General features: G+C 36.3%; 1 protein-coding gene across 1 annotated transcript in view; it reads right to left on the reverse strand.

Annotated features, from left to right (window-relative positions):
- Window positions 1-18,190, reverse strand: part of LOC105881341 (contactin-associated protein-like 3) — a 201,165-nt gene that overhangs the window by 78,309 nt on the left and 104,666 nt on the right. Inside the window, exons 6-9 of the mRNA XM_020289234.2 lie at window positions 17,457-17,641; window positions 15,852-15,983; window positions 11,862-12,123; window positions 6,513-6,656 (exon numbers count right to left, since the gene is read on the reverse strand). Of these exons, the coding sequence (XP_020144823.2) occupies window positions 6,513-6,656; window positions 11,862-12,123; window positions 15,852-15,983; window positions 17,457-17,641 (723 nt within the window). The remainder of the gene's footprint in view (window positions 1-6,512; window positions 6,657-11,861; window positions 12,124-15,851; window positions 15,984-17,456; window positions 17,642-18,190) is intronic.

Here is an 18,190-nt window from a genome sequence, read left to right on the forward strand (position 1 = left end):
AATATTATATTTCATTTATCTGGCATTAGGAAATTGATGGAGTATTTTTCTTCATCTGTTTTGTTTTTATTAAACCTGATCTATTATGTTTATTTATTTAAAAACCAGTCCATATTCTTCCTCTCTGAAAAGGATTGCTCTTACACTGACTTAAAGTATACAGATGGGTAGGTTAGTTTCAATCAGTGGTTGATATTATACTGTAGGAAGGAAATTAGTGTCTGCAGCTATACATATTTAGCTAAATTTGTAAGCTGGGTAGGGAGAAAATACTGTACTTTATTCATTAAACCTCTTTTCTCTGGGTGAATATAAAATGATAGTGGAAAAGGGAGAAACATACCAATAAAACAAAGTTATCAGTAAAACTCTATTACAGGATTAATGTTAAACTTTTTGTTTCATTATTAGATTCTTAGTGATGCTGTGTCTCATAGGAAACCATATTAACAAAAATATCCCAAGAAGTAAATTTCCTGAGAAAATAAAAAAGAGACTTATTATATCTGTTTCAATGTACCACACAGCATTCAAGAAGAATTTGGATCATGTGGTCTTTAATGCACTAAAATTAGTAATGACTATTAGCTGGACCAAACGCTGTTTCTATGTGAAGAAATGATCTATTTTAGGTCCATGTGCATCAGTTCAACTTAACCGCCAGCTTATGCTGATGAAAATGGTGGTTAGATCTGGTGTTTCCCAAAGTTTACTATACAAATGGGTGAATTCAGTTAGATAGATACACGTAAGGAAAATGCAAAAAAAATTTCACTGGAAAAGCTAGACATTTTAAAAAATATTTATAAAAGTAAATTTCATAATAGCAAAAATAAAAGTAAGAATAAAATTGACTATCAATAGCAAAATGGGACAGTAAAACTGATAAAATATGGTATATTCATGTAATAGACTATTTACATTTTTGAGAAAAAAATTAATAATATTATTCTAAATATACACATTTGATCTATTTCATAGTAAACATGATTAAATTATGGTATGAATAAAAACTCAAAAGCATTCATAATATTAGCATGTATATAATTTATGGAAATCTGCTCTTGAATAACTTAGCATTATTAAATCTTGCATATAGAATGTTAAACCATAAATGGTCATATGATATTCATAATTTGGCAAATAATTTCCTGTAGTCAATTTTATTTGGCATTATTTAAAAAATTGAATGACATTTTCCTTCTTACCCCTCTTAGAGTTTCCTAAACCTTTTACTTTGAAATGATAGGTCTTCCATATATCGCCTTATTTGTTTTTAAAATAATTTGTTCCTTAGGATTATTATAAAATCTATCCTGTGTATTCAATGTCTTGAAACGACTTTGGTCAGATTTGCACACCTCAGAATACGAAAAAAAGAAAACAATCAGAACTTTGAGGATTGACATTTTCTGTTTTCACAGTTGCTCTGTGAAGGGTTTTTCTGAAGGATTATCAATTTTTAGACAATGGGATTCATAATTTGTTTGCTGACAGCCAATATTAGGGATGAATTTTCCATCCATATTATGCTATTTCCATTATAATTTCAAAATGATTCTGCAAAGAAACTAGTAAAATGCAAAACTATGCTCATACTATCAGGAAGCAACTCAGACATTGGTTAGCAAATATACCTTATTACTGACACAATTAAATGACATTTCTAGTGTCCAAAGACTTGCCCCGTGAGCATCCCAGGGAAGGCTTATCACACCCTTCCCTAACCTGCCCTCCAAGCTCCCTCTCGAAGGCCGCAGCGTCTCTTGGTTGTCCTCCGTCACTGAGCTGGCAAATACTCTGTTACCGTCTGTGAAAGCCTCATGTGCTCCCTAATCTGGTAAACTGTTTCACTGCAATGAGAAGAAGTTGCAATAACTGATTGAGTTAAACTGTTAGTCACTTTGGGCAAAACATGGCCTTCCTTTTGGGCAATGGGAAATCACTAAGACGGTCTAGAAGAGCCAGCGCTCTGGGGAACACCTGTATGGTCCAATAAAACCAGCACATAAAACAGAAGAAACGGTAGCAACAATTCTTTAGCTTTGTGACAATTCTGTAGGGCAAGGTGATGAAGGGAAGCTCTGTAAATGTGACCCCAAATGCAATATTTTATTTAAGTCTATCCAGGAGATGTGCATTTCAGTCCATAATTCACAATCTTTCTCAACATGCTCATTAAAAATAAAGGGAGCCAGCATCATGACTATAATTAATAATACGTATTATTGACTTAAATCTGGTAAGAGAGCAAATTTTAAATGTCCTTACATCCCCAACACACAAATGGTGACTATGTGTGGTGTGACAGATATACTAATTAATTTGACTATAAGTTAGTACACGATATATACCTATACCAATCATCACATTGTATATCTTGAATATATCTAATTTTTATTTGTCAATGAAACATTTTAAAATAAAATAAATCAAGGGATTCACGGCAGAGCAGCAGCCTCAGACCCCTGGGGAGGGCTCCCGAGCTCCTTCTCCACACAGCAGCAAGCTGGGGTCAAGGGGGAGCCAGCGAGCCACTCTGGCCTTGTCAGTGTGACACTCCAATCCTCCACCTCACGTGGTTATCTCCACGTGTTCCCAGTGTCTTCCCTCCGTGTGTCTGTCTCTGTGTTCACATCTCCCCATTCTTAAGGACACCAGTCTTCCTGGATTGGGGCCACCTTAATGACCTCATTTTAACTTGATCACCTCTGCAAAGACCCCATCTCCAAATAGGATCACATTCTGAGGTACATATGAATTTGGGGGCGAAGCAATTCAATCCACAACATCATCCCTGAAACACATACAATTTTACCTGTGCACATGCATGTTTGGGTTGTGGTTGCTGTCTACCTGTTTCTAACAGGTGACGGTACTGCTCACGCTTTTGGATCAAAGGGGACTTGGGAATCCACAGGGTGTGTACGTTCACATGATCATGGCCCAGCCTCGCCATTTCTGTCCCTGTGTCTCCTATTGGCTCCTGATCACGTATGTTACTTTAGTTCTGATGCCACATACAATCCGAACACATTCATACACGCACTCACACACACACTCAAAACCAGAAATTGAAGTGAATAGTGAAAAGTGGCCTTTCTGTTGAGCCTCCTTGCTCTTCTGCATGTACTTTTCAGCATATTCTCAGGTGTGTTTGAGAAAACCTTTTTCCTCTGGACATTGTCCAAGTGTTTTGAACTGAATGGAGTGTATATAAATGAAGAAAGATTCAGAAGGAGGTAGGAATCTGTATCCATTTTTCATTGTTGCTATAACAAATTACTACAAACATCCATTTATTATTTCTCACTTTATGAGTGTGCATGGGCTGGACTGATTACTTAGAGTTTTGCAAAGACAAAAATCAAGGTGTTGGCCAGTCTGGGTGCTGAAATGGAGGCTCTGGGGCAGAATGGGCATCCAAGCACATTCAAGAGTGGGCTGAATTCAGGCCCTGTGGTTTCAGGAGTTTCCAGTTTCTTACTGGGTGTCAGCTGGGGCCTGTCAACTCCTCCTCACCGTGTCCAGCCCACTTACCATACTCACAGCAGTACACAGAGACATGCTCCTGCTGCTCTCTCTGACTTCCCTTCCGCCACGCCCCAAACCAGAGTCAAATGCTCATGTGATTACACCGGACCCATCTGGATAATTCTGGATAATCTCCCTAGGTCTGTAACCTTAATTACATCTGCAAAATCACTTTGCCATGTAACATATTCACAGGTTCCAGAGATTAGAGTATCTTTGGGAGTCATTCTGCCTGCTACAAAATATTACCCATGTCTTCATGAAATGCTTTTTGCTTTCATATATTTGTCTTTAGAGAAGGCAGCATGAAGTATTTTCTGAAGGAAATGGGAATGTAAATGAATATACATTTTCAAAGAGTACAATGTTTGAAATTTTCTATTGTTTATCTCAGTAGTTTCTTTCTGGACCTATTCCATCTGGGCTAGTCATTGTGAAAACGAAACAGTGTGGATCAAACTCCATCATTTGTTTCTGTCATACAGATTTTAGTCATCTACCTAATAATGAACATCCCTGTTCTGTTTGCTGTTCTTTTGTGCTTGGTTTGAAAAAGTTTTATTAGAGATACTTATTTGCGTCAATTGAGAGCAGACGCAAGGGGTATCTTGGTCCTTCTACTTGGAAACCCTTAATTCAACAACATCCGCATGTGGCATTTCTCAGATCACTAACAACCCTGGATGTATTATTATTCCCAAAGGTAACTATGCTCTTTTGAAAAGGTTGGCATGCATAGTTGCATTTTTTTGAGGACTCCTTATATTATCATCCATTCAAGATAAATTCAGACATTTACGTACTAAAAATCTTAAGCTCTCCAAGTATACTTTGTATCTGCCTAGAGGAAAAAAAGCATCTGACTAGAGATATAAATGTACATATTATTAAAAGATAAACTGAAGCAAAATAAAATGTAAAGAGTTTATTTCAGCTAACAGTGATGCGAGAATTGGGCAGCTTCAAATGGGAAGTTGTTTGGGGGCTCCTTCAAGGGATTGGCAGGGGAATGCTTCTATAGGGTAAACACAGAGGTAAAGCAAAAAAAAATTGTATATATATATATATATATATACATACATATATATATTTGATTGGTTACAGTTATACAGTTGCCTTATTTGGTCTATCCTGCTGGAAAGCCCCTAGTTATATAAGTCAATGGCTTCTGACTGGTTAGCCTAAAGTTTGATTTTTCTTGAATACAGACATTTACAAGAAACAGCCGCAGTTAACTTTTGCTTATGTTTGTAAATCAAGCAAAGGTTAAGGTCACTTAGGAGGCCTAACTAGCTTTGTCTGCTCAGGGATTCTTCAGTCCATTTTAATTTACTTTAACAATATAACTATACACTATGTGGCAAAGGACAGCTCAGTGAAGTTTTTGAATATATATGCAGTTGTATATTTGGAAATGTACACATTCCATGTGAGACACAGCAAATACTGATAAGGCAGAATGCAATATATAGCATTGCATTTCTACTAGATCTATATTTCTGTTTATGTAGAATTTTTAATCACTATAGGAAAGGAGGGATATATTTAGCTTTCCAGTAAGAATTATATATGATTGAATTACTAGGGTGACACTTGAGTGTTTAGGTATTTTTGAAGTGAATAGTGAAAAGTGGCTGTCTGCATCTATATTTATCATGGCATTTCCTACTTAATTGAAAACTTTGTTACTCAAGAATGAGTTTTCTTATCATATATGTGGTGACATGGCATGATAACAGAATTCTTTAAAGTACAAGTGTCTACGACCTGATGTGACATGTTTCCTCATATGATTATTTCTCTTAACTGTGACTTTCAGGTGTAAGCCTAATCTTTGGACTCATGTAATGTCTCACAAAAGCATTCTAGAATTGATGGCCGGGTTTTGTTATTGTTTTTGGTGCTTCCTTTAATCAAAAAGCCAAATTTCCTTTCCAATCAAAAAATGCAATTGTTTCCATTTTTTTTTTTTAGCTATGTCAGTTGTCTTAGTTTGGCTGCTACAACAAACTTCATGGACTGAATGGCTTAAAGAACAAACATCTATTTCCCACAGTTTGGAGGCCGGCAAGTCGAAGTTCAAGGCACCAGTAGATGTGGTATCTGGTAAGGCCCAGCTTCCTGGCCGTGGTCTTCTCGTTGTAACCTCACATGGCAGGAGTGGCAAGGGGGTTCTGTTGGGCCTCTTTTATGAGGGCACTAATTCCATTCATGAGCGCTCCACCCTTGTGACTTAATTACCCTCCAAACCCTCCTGATACCGTCACCTCAGGGGTTAGGATTTTAACATGAACTTGGGGGAAACACAAATATTCAGTACTTTGCACCAATGTGACACCAACTGCACTATGGATTCATTTCATATGCTTGTCTTCTATTACTGCCAATATTTGGAAAATTCTTCATAGTTTTTTACATTCTATTACTCCCTTCCCATTTAAAAAAATTTCTATTTATCTATGTATCTGTAAACTAAGCTATGTAACAATGATTCAATTGTATGGACTGAGATCTATAACTTAAATATGCATCATAAGTAATATTTTATGTAAGCCAATGACTTTGGACAGTATGATTTGTTTTGTTTTTATAAGCTAACTGTTAGACGTATAAATTTATTTATCTGTTGTAGAGATTTGATTATGATATAATATTTGATTTTTGAAAGGCTCTACTTGTTTCTTGTTTACTATGTGTAGCTAAAATAAATTTTCATTTAATGTTAAGTGAAAATATAAGGTTATTTAAAAAGCAAATAAACTTTCTGCATATAACTTGTTTTTTTCTTGGAAAGAACATTTAATTGAATGTTGTATGTTCTTTACAAACTCAAAGGTATTCATTTCATAGGAGGAGATAAATCATTTCTTAGCATTAACTTGGTTGGATGGAATATGACTAGAGACACAGGATGTGAAGCAATAGAAATAAAAATGGTTCCACTGCTAGTGTATTATAGTTCAGTTGCCGTCACTTACCTCCAAAATAATAGGTGTCACCTGAATCGATCAGCACAGCCACCAGGGACTGAATAGCTGTGTCATCATCCACTGCCACACTCACATGGCTCCACTTAGCAGATAAGGACACAGAATGCCACTGCCCATCGTTTAAGCCAGCACCTAGAGGGAACAGAATCAAAGACAACTGTCAATTACCAACTTTGTAAACACTTGAAAGCATTTTAATTCAGATCACTGAATATATCAGAAAAGACCAGTATTTTCATGCTGATATTTCACTGAGAAAAAAATTAACTTCCTTTCTTTAATGAAAGGATTTCATTTATTATGACAATAACACATGAAGGAAGATATTACTCTAAGGAGTCACTATAACAAAAAGATTCTGATAATGTGTTGAAAGTAGTACCTCAAATTTAATTACCAAATATATACATTAAAAATCTTTACCAATGGGATAAAAAAAATACAGTTTAATCCAATCTTCAAATGCAAAATTTACTGTTTCACTGAAAATAACAAAAATACTTTAAAAGAATCAGGGAAATGAGTTGACAAAATTGTGTCAAGAATAATTGTGAAAGGCTTTTTTTTTTTTTAAATTGACACATAATAATTGACCATATTTGTGGAGTACAACACGATTTAAAACGTGGGAAAATCACTGAGTGTCCTGTTCAGTGCACCCATTCAGGTAAACTCTGCTTTCGCTATCTGAGCTATTCTACAACTCTGTAAACTGTAGAGAACTGACAGCAATGCAAGATGATTTTTGTCAATAGAATTGCAAATTACTGTGCCTGCTGGGGTACAATTGGAACCATTTCATATCTGTCTGTAAATTCATCTCAGCATTCCTTATCTGCCTGTGTGCATGTATTAATATTTTGTATTCTCCTCACTGTAACATCTTATTGGTTTTCCATTAATTAATGAGTTAAAATCTTTAACATATGTTTATGTGTTTTCTGATTGAACACATTATAATTATAGATATAATTACACCTTCTTCTAAAATTGTTATTTAGTATTGAGTAAGAAAATGCTAAGGAAAGAATGGGAGGTGAACTTCATATATAAGTACACCATTGTTTATATATTTACATTCATAGCCACATTATTCTATGATTCTTAGTATTAACTATGAAATTAATCTTGTGAAATAATTTGATAACATAATGAATTGTCTTTGATGGTAAATTTAAATGTTAACATATTTAAAATCACTGGAGTTATTCTGTGTTTTCTTTCACCTGGTAATGTGTCAAAGATAAATGCCAATAAATGGATTAAAAATGAGATTAGCTTCATGAGGCCTATTAAATTAACATTGCACGGATGTTTAAAATCAGGCCATGATCAAAACTACATTAGGAGGCATATTTATCATAATAAATACTAGATTAATAGAAGTTTTTTATAAAGTTAACATTTTAGTTGACTGTTTTAGGAAGCCTGTTAATTATTAAAATATCTCTATGCTTGATTTATTTCCTTTCCAGACATACATTACATTTATCTGAAGTTAATCTATTATTAGCATTTCAAATGTAATAATTAAAAATTATTAAAAATTAAAGATTAATATTAACATTTCAGCTTTTTTAAAACCTTCAGTGATATATGAAACAGAAAGAAAAGTAAAAGTAACCTGTAAGGAAAAAAATTGTACTTTAAAATCAACTGGGATTACTGGAAGTCTTTAGTATAAAACTACGCATTGTCTAAACACGATCTCTAGAATTATCTGATTCTACAGGTCTCTGTGCCTTTCACCTTTTTTGAGTTCTTTTACCCCTCTGTAAATTGTAGAGAATTGAAAGCAAGCAAATGATTATTGTCCATAGACATGCAAATACATTTTGTCTGTGAAAATACAGTTGAGCCTCTCCCTGTTCCCCATCACGTCACAGGGAAGGAGACAGTTTTACATTATATGCAAATTCATTGTAGCTTCCTGCTTACATATCTTTGATTCTTTGAATTCTTTTTGAACCTGCCGTAGCATCTTACTGATTCCCTCATTAACTAATGAGTTAAGTAAAATCTTTGACACGTTCTTTTCATAATTGTATTAAGTCCTAATGGTGCCCTCTTTAGGAATATCTTTTGACGAATAACAGCAGATTTTTGTATATATTTTTTTCGTGTTTATCATCCAATATTTTTTTATTTTTTTCTTTTGGTTTTTTGTCAGCTTGTATTTGGCCTTTCGCTATAGTTTATTCCCAAGAAAATCAGATACAGTGTCATGTATAAACATTTTAATGAGAAAGATTAAATTAATTAATTACCTACAACATAGATAGTATTTTAAGTATGTTTAAATGAAGATGATCTCTTGTCAAAAACTACATTTTAAATGTAGAGGCAAAATATCACTCTCATAAAGCCCTGAGCTAAAGTAAAATCCTGATGTGATTTAAGGACTTTAATGAAATTTAATTCTGGTGATTGTGAAACTCAGAACTGGAGAAAATGCTTGCTCAGTATATCATTGCATCTAGAATACATGCAACTTATTAACTGTAAAGCTGAACCAACTACTGTAGAAAAAAATTGAGGGTAGTTTTTGAATTGGGCAAAAGAGATTATTGGATATCTTTTTGATGGAAGGATTAGCTCATTTTATAGGGTTGCAAACCTTCATCTTTGATTAAGTTCCTTTCTTTTTTTTTGAGACAGAGTCTCGCTTTGATGCCCAGGCTAGAGTGAGTGCCATGGCGTCAGCCTAGCTCACAGCAACCTCAAACTCCTGGGCTCAAGCAATCCTACTGCCTCAGCCTCCCAAGTAGCTGGGACGATAGGCATGCACCACCATGCCCAGCTAATTTTTTCTATATATATATTAGTTAGCCAATTAATTTCTTTCTATTTATAGTAGAGATGGGGTCTCGCTCTTGCTCAGGCTGGTTTTGAACTCCTGACCTTGAGCAATCCGCCCGCCTCGGCATCCCAGAGAGTTGGGATTACAGGCATGAGCCACCATGCCTGGCCTGATTAAGTTTCTTTATAGTTGTGTGGTGATAGAAGTTAACTTGCACAAAATTGACAGTAATGCAAGTAATACTTGTCCATACAGATGCAAACTCTGTATAGGGAAGGGATTTATTTAGCTTTCCCTGTGGATATTGATAAGGTTTGTATCTATCTGTAATTTCATTTCAGCATTCCTTCTCTGACTATAAATGTGTGGCATTTTGAGTTCTTTAAATTGGCTTTACTGATGTAAGGGCAAACATAAATCTGAATAAAAAAGCTAATTAATCAAACAAAATCTACCTTGATGCCAAAAGGGACACAGACTTTCACTTTAGAGCATTCCCTTTAGAAAATATGTACTTGTAAATTTTTTCTGCCTCTTTGAGGTGTACATATATCTTTTTTAAAAACTTACTTTTAAATAACTTTAAAAAATCTTTTAAAAACATCTTTAAAAATCTTTTTAAAAACTTATTTAGCCTTTTTCTAGTTTTACAACCCAAGAAAGTTTTTCTTGAGGGCCTTGAAAACATCAAGAAAGATACTGCCCCTAGCTCCCTGACTTCGGGGGAGTTGAATTTAGGTGCATGACTCCAAGTGGGATTTACCAATCCAACTACCTGCTTGTCAAAGAGATACAAGGGGTTTTAGTTTCTCTCTGGATTAAGGCAATAAACTAACACAGGTGATGTCCCCAATTAACAGGTGAATTTGCGATGGACTATGTGTAGCAAACAGTGCTATCGTGTCCTCTTACTTGAGGACAATTAATCCTCTATCTTGAAAGCTGGTGTGTAATGGGTTGTATCAGGCTGGCTAGAAAAAAGGATGAGATTTCCTTCTGTCTTTGCAATCGCATTAGTGACTGCCTGAAACGTGCATCACAGTCTGGTTTAATACTTATTCAGTAATAAAACTATTTAATTCTTTTCTACCTTGTGAAAGGGATGAACTAGGTTGGTAGGCAATTTTACCTTTAACTATTTCCCCAGTACTGGTTCCTCATTAATTAATGAGTAAAATAAAATCTTTGACATATGTTCATTTTATATATGTGTATTGGTCATGGTTTTATACTTTCTTGGGAAAAAAAGCCCTATTTGTGAGGAAATGGAAAATAGGTTTGCATTTTGAAAAAATAAAAATATATATATATTCAGAGAAATATCTCTGAATATCTGTTTTATCTCACACAGTTTACCTTGGATCAAAGGTGGACACAGATTTCAACATGTGGAGTTTGCCAAAAGTACTGAGATAAGGCTCCCCCCCACCCAAAATCCTGCTTTCACCCAGCAAAATTTAACAGCAGTCTGGTCAAGTGGGCATCTAGGTCGCCAGAAGGAATCTCTCTTATAGTAGGATAATCCCCTGGTTTAAGCGAGACATCTGGCTCTTTTTCAGTGCCTTCTTTCTTACACTCCCCTATCTTTTAAAAAAAAGCCCTCATTTGGTTCTGATGCCAATTTACACATGATATTGATGTGAGACTCAGATCTCCTCCTAAATTTGCAAATCCAATCAGCAAAATCCAACAGCTCTGTATTATCAAACTTGCCTATACCACACTGCACAACAGAAGCGGATCGTTTACCATGTATTGTTATTGGGTCTTGCCTGGTGGGATTTGAGCCTCTAAGCTAACAGGCATATCAAAGCATTTGCCCAACAGAAACAGGCCCTAGATGAGGAGAGGGCACAGGAGAGGGCCTGTGTAGGAGTGGCCATTGTGCTAATAAAATGAGATTTCCTTCCTGTTGTTCCCTGCAAAGAACTAAGGTTTACCATTTCACAAGTGAAAACAGGCTGGCTCAGTGATTTGCATATGAGAAGGGCAGCAAGTGGAGGAGCTGACTCCTCCCTGGCATCAGGCTGTCTCAGAAAACTAATCAGCCACCAGCAAAAGAACAAGAATTCTTGGCATTTGTTGGCATCTTTCATTACAAGGCAATAGTTATCAATCACCTACTGTGTATAGAATATTTCTTCACAGAACAGAAGAGGAGAAGAGGGGAGGGGAGGGAGAACAGTGAGTGGCTCTGGGTGCTGGGTGCTGCACGAGGTCCCCACTGCAGTTCTTTGCGATGGAGGGTGGGTGTATGTTTGTCAGGAAATGGGGCTTAAGGCTATTGCATGTTTTCCTTGCATTGGGGAGTCATGTCTGCAGAAGTGTCCATTTCTTATTTCTCATACGGGGTCATTTTGGTCCAAAGAAGACTTCGGTGATAGCCGCGTGTCCCACACATGGACGCAGTCTGGAAGGAGACGGCAGCCCCCTCCTCCAGGTGGGGCACTGAGTATCTTGTTACCTCATTTATTAACTCACTACAGAATGATTTATCTGCCGGACGTTTGTGAGGTTTATGGGAGGACCTCCGTTACCTGCCGTGATGTTCCTCGATGACTGTCCCAGCTGGAAGAGACTCAGTTTCAGTTTTCCGTCCTGAAGAAAGAGAACAAAACTCTCTGCACCACGTCGAAGTATGCCAGAAAGCAAACGTCCTGCTCTGTTCCATGTTCGAAATTGAAAAGTGACAAACACTTTGTCGTCCCCAGAGTTGCCCGGCAGGGCCAGAAAACTCCCGGAGCTCAGAAAAGTCACAGGGACGGTCTGTGGCTGTGGACATGAGAAGGACACGTTTCCCTATAAATAAAACAAAAGAGCCCATTGAGAGGCCTGGAGTGGTGCTTCTATCTAATTAGAGGTAGATTTTGCAAAGATTTACAAAGGCTTTTTATCAATCCGGAATTGTATAAATTAGCCTGCCCCCTAAAACTCAATGCATGACATGTATCTTATCTTTCAATATAAGCATTATTATAATTGGGCAAACCTATCCTTGTAGCGTATGTGTGTGAAATTCTCCACTTTTCTACTTCCCTGCATTAGCAAAGGAGTCTAATATAATTTAATTCAATAGGAGAGTTGTTTTATGCCAGCTGTCTTTCAGGCCCTGTGCTAGGCCTGAACAGGACAGGTCCACCCTCTGGGACTGCCCTTCTCCCGAGCAACTTTTGGTCTTCCCTAAACAGTGGTCCTCACTATCTCCTTCGTACCAGCTTTACTACTTTACCAGTCCCCTCGCTAGTCCGTGAGTTGGCTCAATCTTTGACGCATGTCTATTTGATATTTGTATGGGTCATATTTTTAGCTTTTGGAAAATTATATTTTGACAGTGTTCCAAAAGTTTTTCAGGGCTAATAGTTATACATAAAGTTTTCTTACAGTATTTTAGCATGAAAATGTTGAATTTTTATATGGTCAATTACGTCTATATGTTCTCTTACAGCTTCTGAGTTTCCAATCTTCATTAGGAAAGTTTCACAACTCCCTAGGTCCTACACACAGTGTCAAAGATTTGCTTCCAAGATTTTTTGTTGTTGTTTGTTTCTCATCCTCCTAAATTTACATATTTTTAGTGTATGTTAGATAGTGACTCATTTTTGTTTTCTGCCTTATGGACATTTATTAGTTGCAGCAGAAATTATGAAATAATCCCTCCCTTTCATACTGAATTGAACCATGTACCTTGTTACTAATAACTGCATGTATCCTGGGATCTTTCTGGGATCTCCCCTTTGTTCTACTGACTTGTCTATTCCTATCCAATACCATTTTGATTCTAGTACAGTGGCTTTTAGTATATTTTACTATTTGGTAAGTCAAATCCCATCTCACTGTTTTTCTTTATGTATTTGTTTTTGTTTGTTTTTGTTTTTTTTAGCTGGAGGAAGGAAGGAACAATTCTTGGGTATTTATTCAAATATATGAATTTCAGTTCCACAGAAAATAGCTAGCAATTCAGATTCTAATTGTAATTTCTATTGAATTATTTCTATTTATAACCTCTAAATGATCTTAGAAAAAATGTGTTACTGAAGTGAGACAGATAATCTAGGCTAGTGGTTCTCGAACCTTGCTAAACAGTTGTAATCCAGAGAGCTGTTAAAATCCACCCAGACCAATTAAATCACAATCTCTGGAGGCACTTACAGGTAACAATATCTTTTAAATCCCCTCTGGTGACTGCAAGATAAAGCCTAGTTTAAGAAACAATGATCTAGGGGTTAAACCCACTTTCAAGACTGAATCACATTTAAAAAAAAATTCTCCCTTAACATACTTTAGAAACTGATATAATTCAGTTTTCATTTTAAAATATCTTGGCGGGGCACAGCTCACAGTTGCCATCCCAGCACTTTGGGAGGCTGAGTTCAGAGGATTTCTTGAGGCCAGGAGTTTGAGAGCAGCCTGCGCAACATAGTGAGGCCAGCTCTCTACCAAAAAATGAAAAAGTCAGCTGGGTGTGGGGGTGCACCTGCAGTCCCAGCTTCTCAGGAGGCCGAGGCAGGAGGATCACTTGAGCCCAGGAACTCGAAGTTACAGTGAGCTATGATCATACACCACTGTACTCCAGGCTGTGCAACAGAGTGAGACCCCATCTCTAAAAAAGTAAAAAACTAAAATAATCTGTAATACATATTATACCTATATGCACGAATCAGAACATTTACTCTTGGCTGCTTTTTAAATTCTGCTAAATGTGAAATAGTTTTTATTGTAACAAAATTTTTGCTATAATGAATTAAATACCAAAAGCTTAAGAGTAATAAGCACAAATCCATAGTATGAATTTAGTCGCTGGATTACTACATGTTCTTAGTTTTTTATCAGCTGCAGATTCCTTGCCGCCATCAGGGAGACGGGCAGCTGACCACTAGAACAACCAGGGAGCGACGCTTCTGGCCACCCATGAATGACTGTTAGTTGAATGAACCAGTTCTGGCAACTGATTTTGCCAACAAAATATATTTTAAAGTGTTTTCCTTTTAAATATGGAAGCAACTATTTTCCTATTTTTATAAAGAGTACATAAAATTGCAATAACTCTCAGAATGGAGTTCCTGTATCCGGCATTATGTGTCCATATGCACAATTTGGAATGAACTCTCCTTTTGTTTGTTTTTATGTAAAACGTATACATTTTAATATCTTTATACAATGTATTATAATTAGTAAATAGTTTTCTTGAGGATGATATTCAGAACTCCAGAGATATCAGCCTAATTGTGGTTTTCCTGATTGACTATAATCATATAATAAATAATTCTGTCGGCAAACCCATCAATATCCCAGAGTAGCATGGAGTGTGTATGAAAACCTGTGCCTGTTTTCCTCAAATAGTCTTGGCCCCTTGTGTCCTACGGCCCAACTCACTCCCACCCACCTCTTTGCAGCAGCTGTGGTGACAACACCATAGAAGTTAGGGTGGGAATGAGGGATTCTTCTGAACACCAAGGGTTGGCAGATAAAAGGTGGCTTAATGTTCAGAATGTGTTACGTTAACGTGGATGCCCGTTGGCCAAACAAATGTCTGTATTTTGATCCGAGTAAAGCACCTACAACAAAGCCGACTTAAGCAACCTGGTCTCCTTTCTCTTTCCCGTGCAAGCAACACTTCATATTTCAGTTTCTCCAAGGACAAGCACTTCAGGCAGAGGGCTATTCCATTTATCTCTTTCTTCTTTTCATTTCTTTTTAATCTTGCCATAGGGACCCAAGCACTATGGGGTCTTCGTATTGCTCTTCCCTTTGGTGTTTCTCTTTTCATGTATCTTGATGGTATTTTTCATTTGTATGATCTCAGCATGGTGCCATTCATAGTAGAGCTTAGACTTCAATCCTATCCTTTTAGATTTTTTTCCTTAACTTTCTTGGAAGATCATGGGCTTCATGGCTGGTTTTTTTCCCCTTTTCTCATGCTAATTCTAATGATGTACTCATTTTGTGGCCTGGTGACACAGAGCCACAGCTGTTTTCATGTTTTGGTCCTACAACCACTGAGCCAACTTTTCCCAGTACATAACAGGAAAGAAAACACTTTTTTAAAACAATGCAAACAAATATTCCCATTATTTGCTCCTAAGATTTGGTGACAACTAAGCATGAACTTCCCCTTTAACCCAAAACTTAGATATTTTCAATTTTAAACATTGAAAGAGAATTTTATTAACTGATTTGGAAGCATTTCCAATTGATTAAGGAATAGCTCATTAGAGATTTCCATTGCAAAATAACTGGTCTCCCGAGAATAACAATACCAAAAACACAGGAGATATATGAATTCTGATTTCTACACAAAAATAGAAAGTTGTTTTACTTCATATAAAAATGAAATAACTATGTCCTACGAGACATATTTACTTTATAACATTTTTATACATAATAAAAAATGTTATATTACACACGTAGCTGTTTTAAAAGTAAGTGTTGATTTTAAAATACTATATCAACTGGAGACCTAACACAAATGTTTTTTAATGCAAAAAATAACAATTCCTTTTCTCTTTCCTTCCATTTGGCTTCCTTACCATAATGCGGATCTGGGGTTTGTGTATCTTGGCTAATTCAATAATATCCACTCCATTATAATTAAGATTTTCTAAACACCCATGAAAGCTTTTACGTGATCTTCCAGGTGTCGGAATTCCCCCGAAGCTGATCTTAGAAAGAAAAATGACATAAATAACATTGTTTAGTGATTTTCTGATTATCTATTTAAAACATTTATAATTACTAAGTATACCACCAACTGTCACAAATTCATTTGTAGCTTCTCATATTTCCATGTTTGCTAATCTCAAATGAAGTGTTCTATTGTATTATAATTAATGGCATTTTTAATACCTGTATTTCTGGCACCAGACATTGTGTTAAACTTAAAGGAAGGGGTCAGCATTTTCAACACTGTCTATGAAAGGCCACACAGTAAACAGTTTTGGCTTTGTGGGTCATATGATCTCTTTTGTAACACTCAGCTCTGCTGTTATAGTACCAAAGCAGCTATAGACTATGTATATTTATATATATACATATATATGCATTTTTTAAACAAAATAATGGCTAGATTTGGCCTGATGCCCATGATTTACCAGCCTCTGCATTGGGTATTCTTTTTGGCTATTACATGGTTAAATTAAAGGAATAAAACTATGGATGATCTGGCATAGGACTAGGGTCTTCAATAAATATTATGTGCCAAAGCCATTCATACCAGATAAATATCAGTTTCCTGGTTTGTTCTGATTCTTCATGAACTTTAAGGTGTCCTGTGAAGAACTGGCAGAATAGATGTTATTTGATAGTGTAGCTTAGATACATTTACATGTAGATGGGCAAAGGATTTCAAAAAAGTATTTTTTTTTTTTTTTTTTTTTTGAGACAGAGTCTCGCTTTGTTGCCCAGGCTAGAGTGAGTGCCGTGGCGTTAGCCTAGCTCACAGCAACCTCAAACTCCTGGGCTCGAGTGATCCTTCTGCCTCAGCCTCCCGAGTAGCTGGGACTACAGGCATGCGCCACCATGCCCGGCTAATTTTTTGTATATATATCAGTTGGCCAATTGATTTCTTTCTATTTATAGTAGAGACGGGGTCTCGCTCTTGCTCAGGCTGGTTTTGAACTCCTGACCTTGAGCAATCCGCCCGCCTCGGCCTCCCAAGAGCTAGGATTACAGGCGTGAGCCACAGCGCCCGGCCTCAAAAAAGTATTAAGCCCTGAGCATTTGGCTCTCTCATTATTTAATAAATCTACTGGCATATATGTGAACTCCTCAAAGTGATTCTAGATAATGCTATGTTGGTTAGAATTGCATGAGACAAGAAAAAAAAATCCCCCAGGAATATGTTTATAGCCAAACAATAGATGTAATATACCAAAGCAACACATTCAATAATATTGCTTGCTGCCTTGGTATCTCTTCATTTGTAGATTTCCTAAACCTAACATCATGACTGCAAAGGATGATCTATAATAATACATAGACCTACTTTAAGAAATAAACAGTTCACTAGGACCTTAACATACCTATTATCATGTATTACTCAGCATAGTTCTGAATTGCTGCAAAATTGAATTTCTTTATAGCATTATTTTCTTTCTCACGTTATAGTTCATTTAAATTATACAATCTATAATAACCTCAAAATTAAGATCCAAGTAACTGGATCCTCCCTGTGTATGGAAATGATGAGTGTGCTTGTCCACGGTGAAGTTGGCCTCTGCGTCGAGGCGCTCGATGAGGACGGAGTGCCAGTGCCCGTCGTCCAGCAGGCTGCCCAGGGTGAGGTTCACGTGCGCATTAGTGGGGGGCAGGTCAGCATTGCCTTAAAAGAGAAGGAAGAAAGCTACTCGTTATTTCTGCTTAAAATCATGGCTTCTCTTTTTTAGTTCAGTATTACAATTTGCGTCCAAACTTCCATCTCCTGTAGTTGTCAGCTGACTTCATCTCTATTTTAAATACAATATCCTTACACCTTTTTAAAATTCATTTCTATACTTCATTGAAATTCCTTTTTAGTAATTTATTTTTTTCTTATTATCACTCATGGCATTTGTATTTACATTGCAAATATTTTCTTTATTAGAACCTCATTATCAGCAGTATCTCATGATTTGAAAATGATCTATTCTTGTCTTTATGATTATATGTAATTATAATATATCATTTGTAATATTATATATAAGTATATAGTGGCCATCTTGCACAGTGTCAAAATATATGCTGTTTACATAAATTGTACTCGGAATATGTATGCATTACATACATCTGTTCGTAATGCTCTTAAACTTTCATTTATATTTTCCCACTAGAGTTCTACTTCACACTCATTGTCCTAGAGTAACTCATAGTAGTGTATCTTTTAACTCTGAAA

This window comes from Microcebus murinus, chromosome 12 (assembly GCF_040939455.1).
Source record: "Microcebus murinus isolate Inina chromosome 12, M.murinus_Inina_mat1.0, whole genome shotgun sequence".
NCBI lineage: Eukaryota > Metazoa > Chordata > Mammalia > Primates > Cheirogaleidae > Microcebus > Microcebus murinus.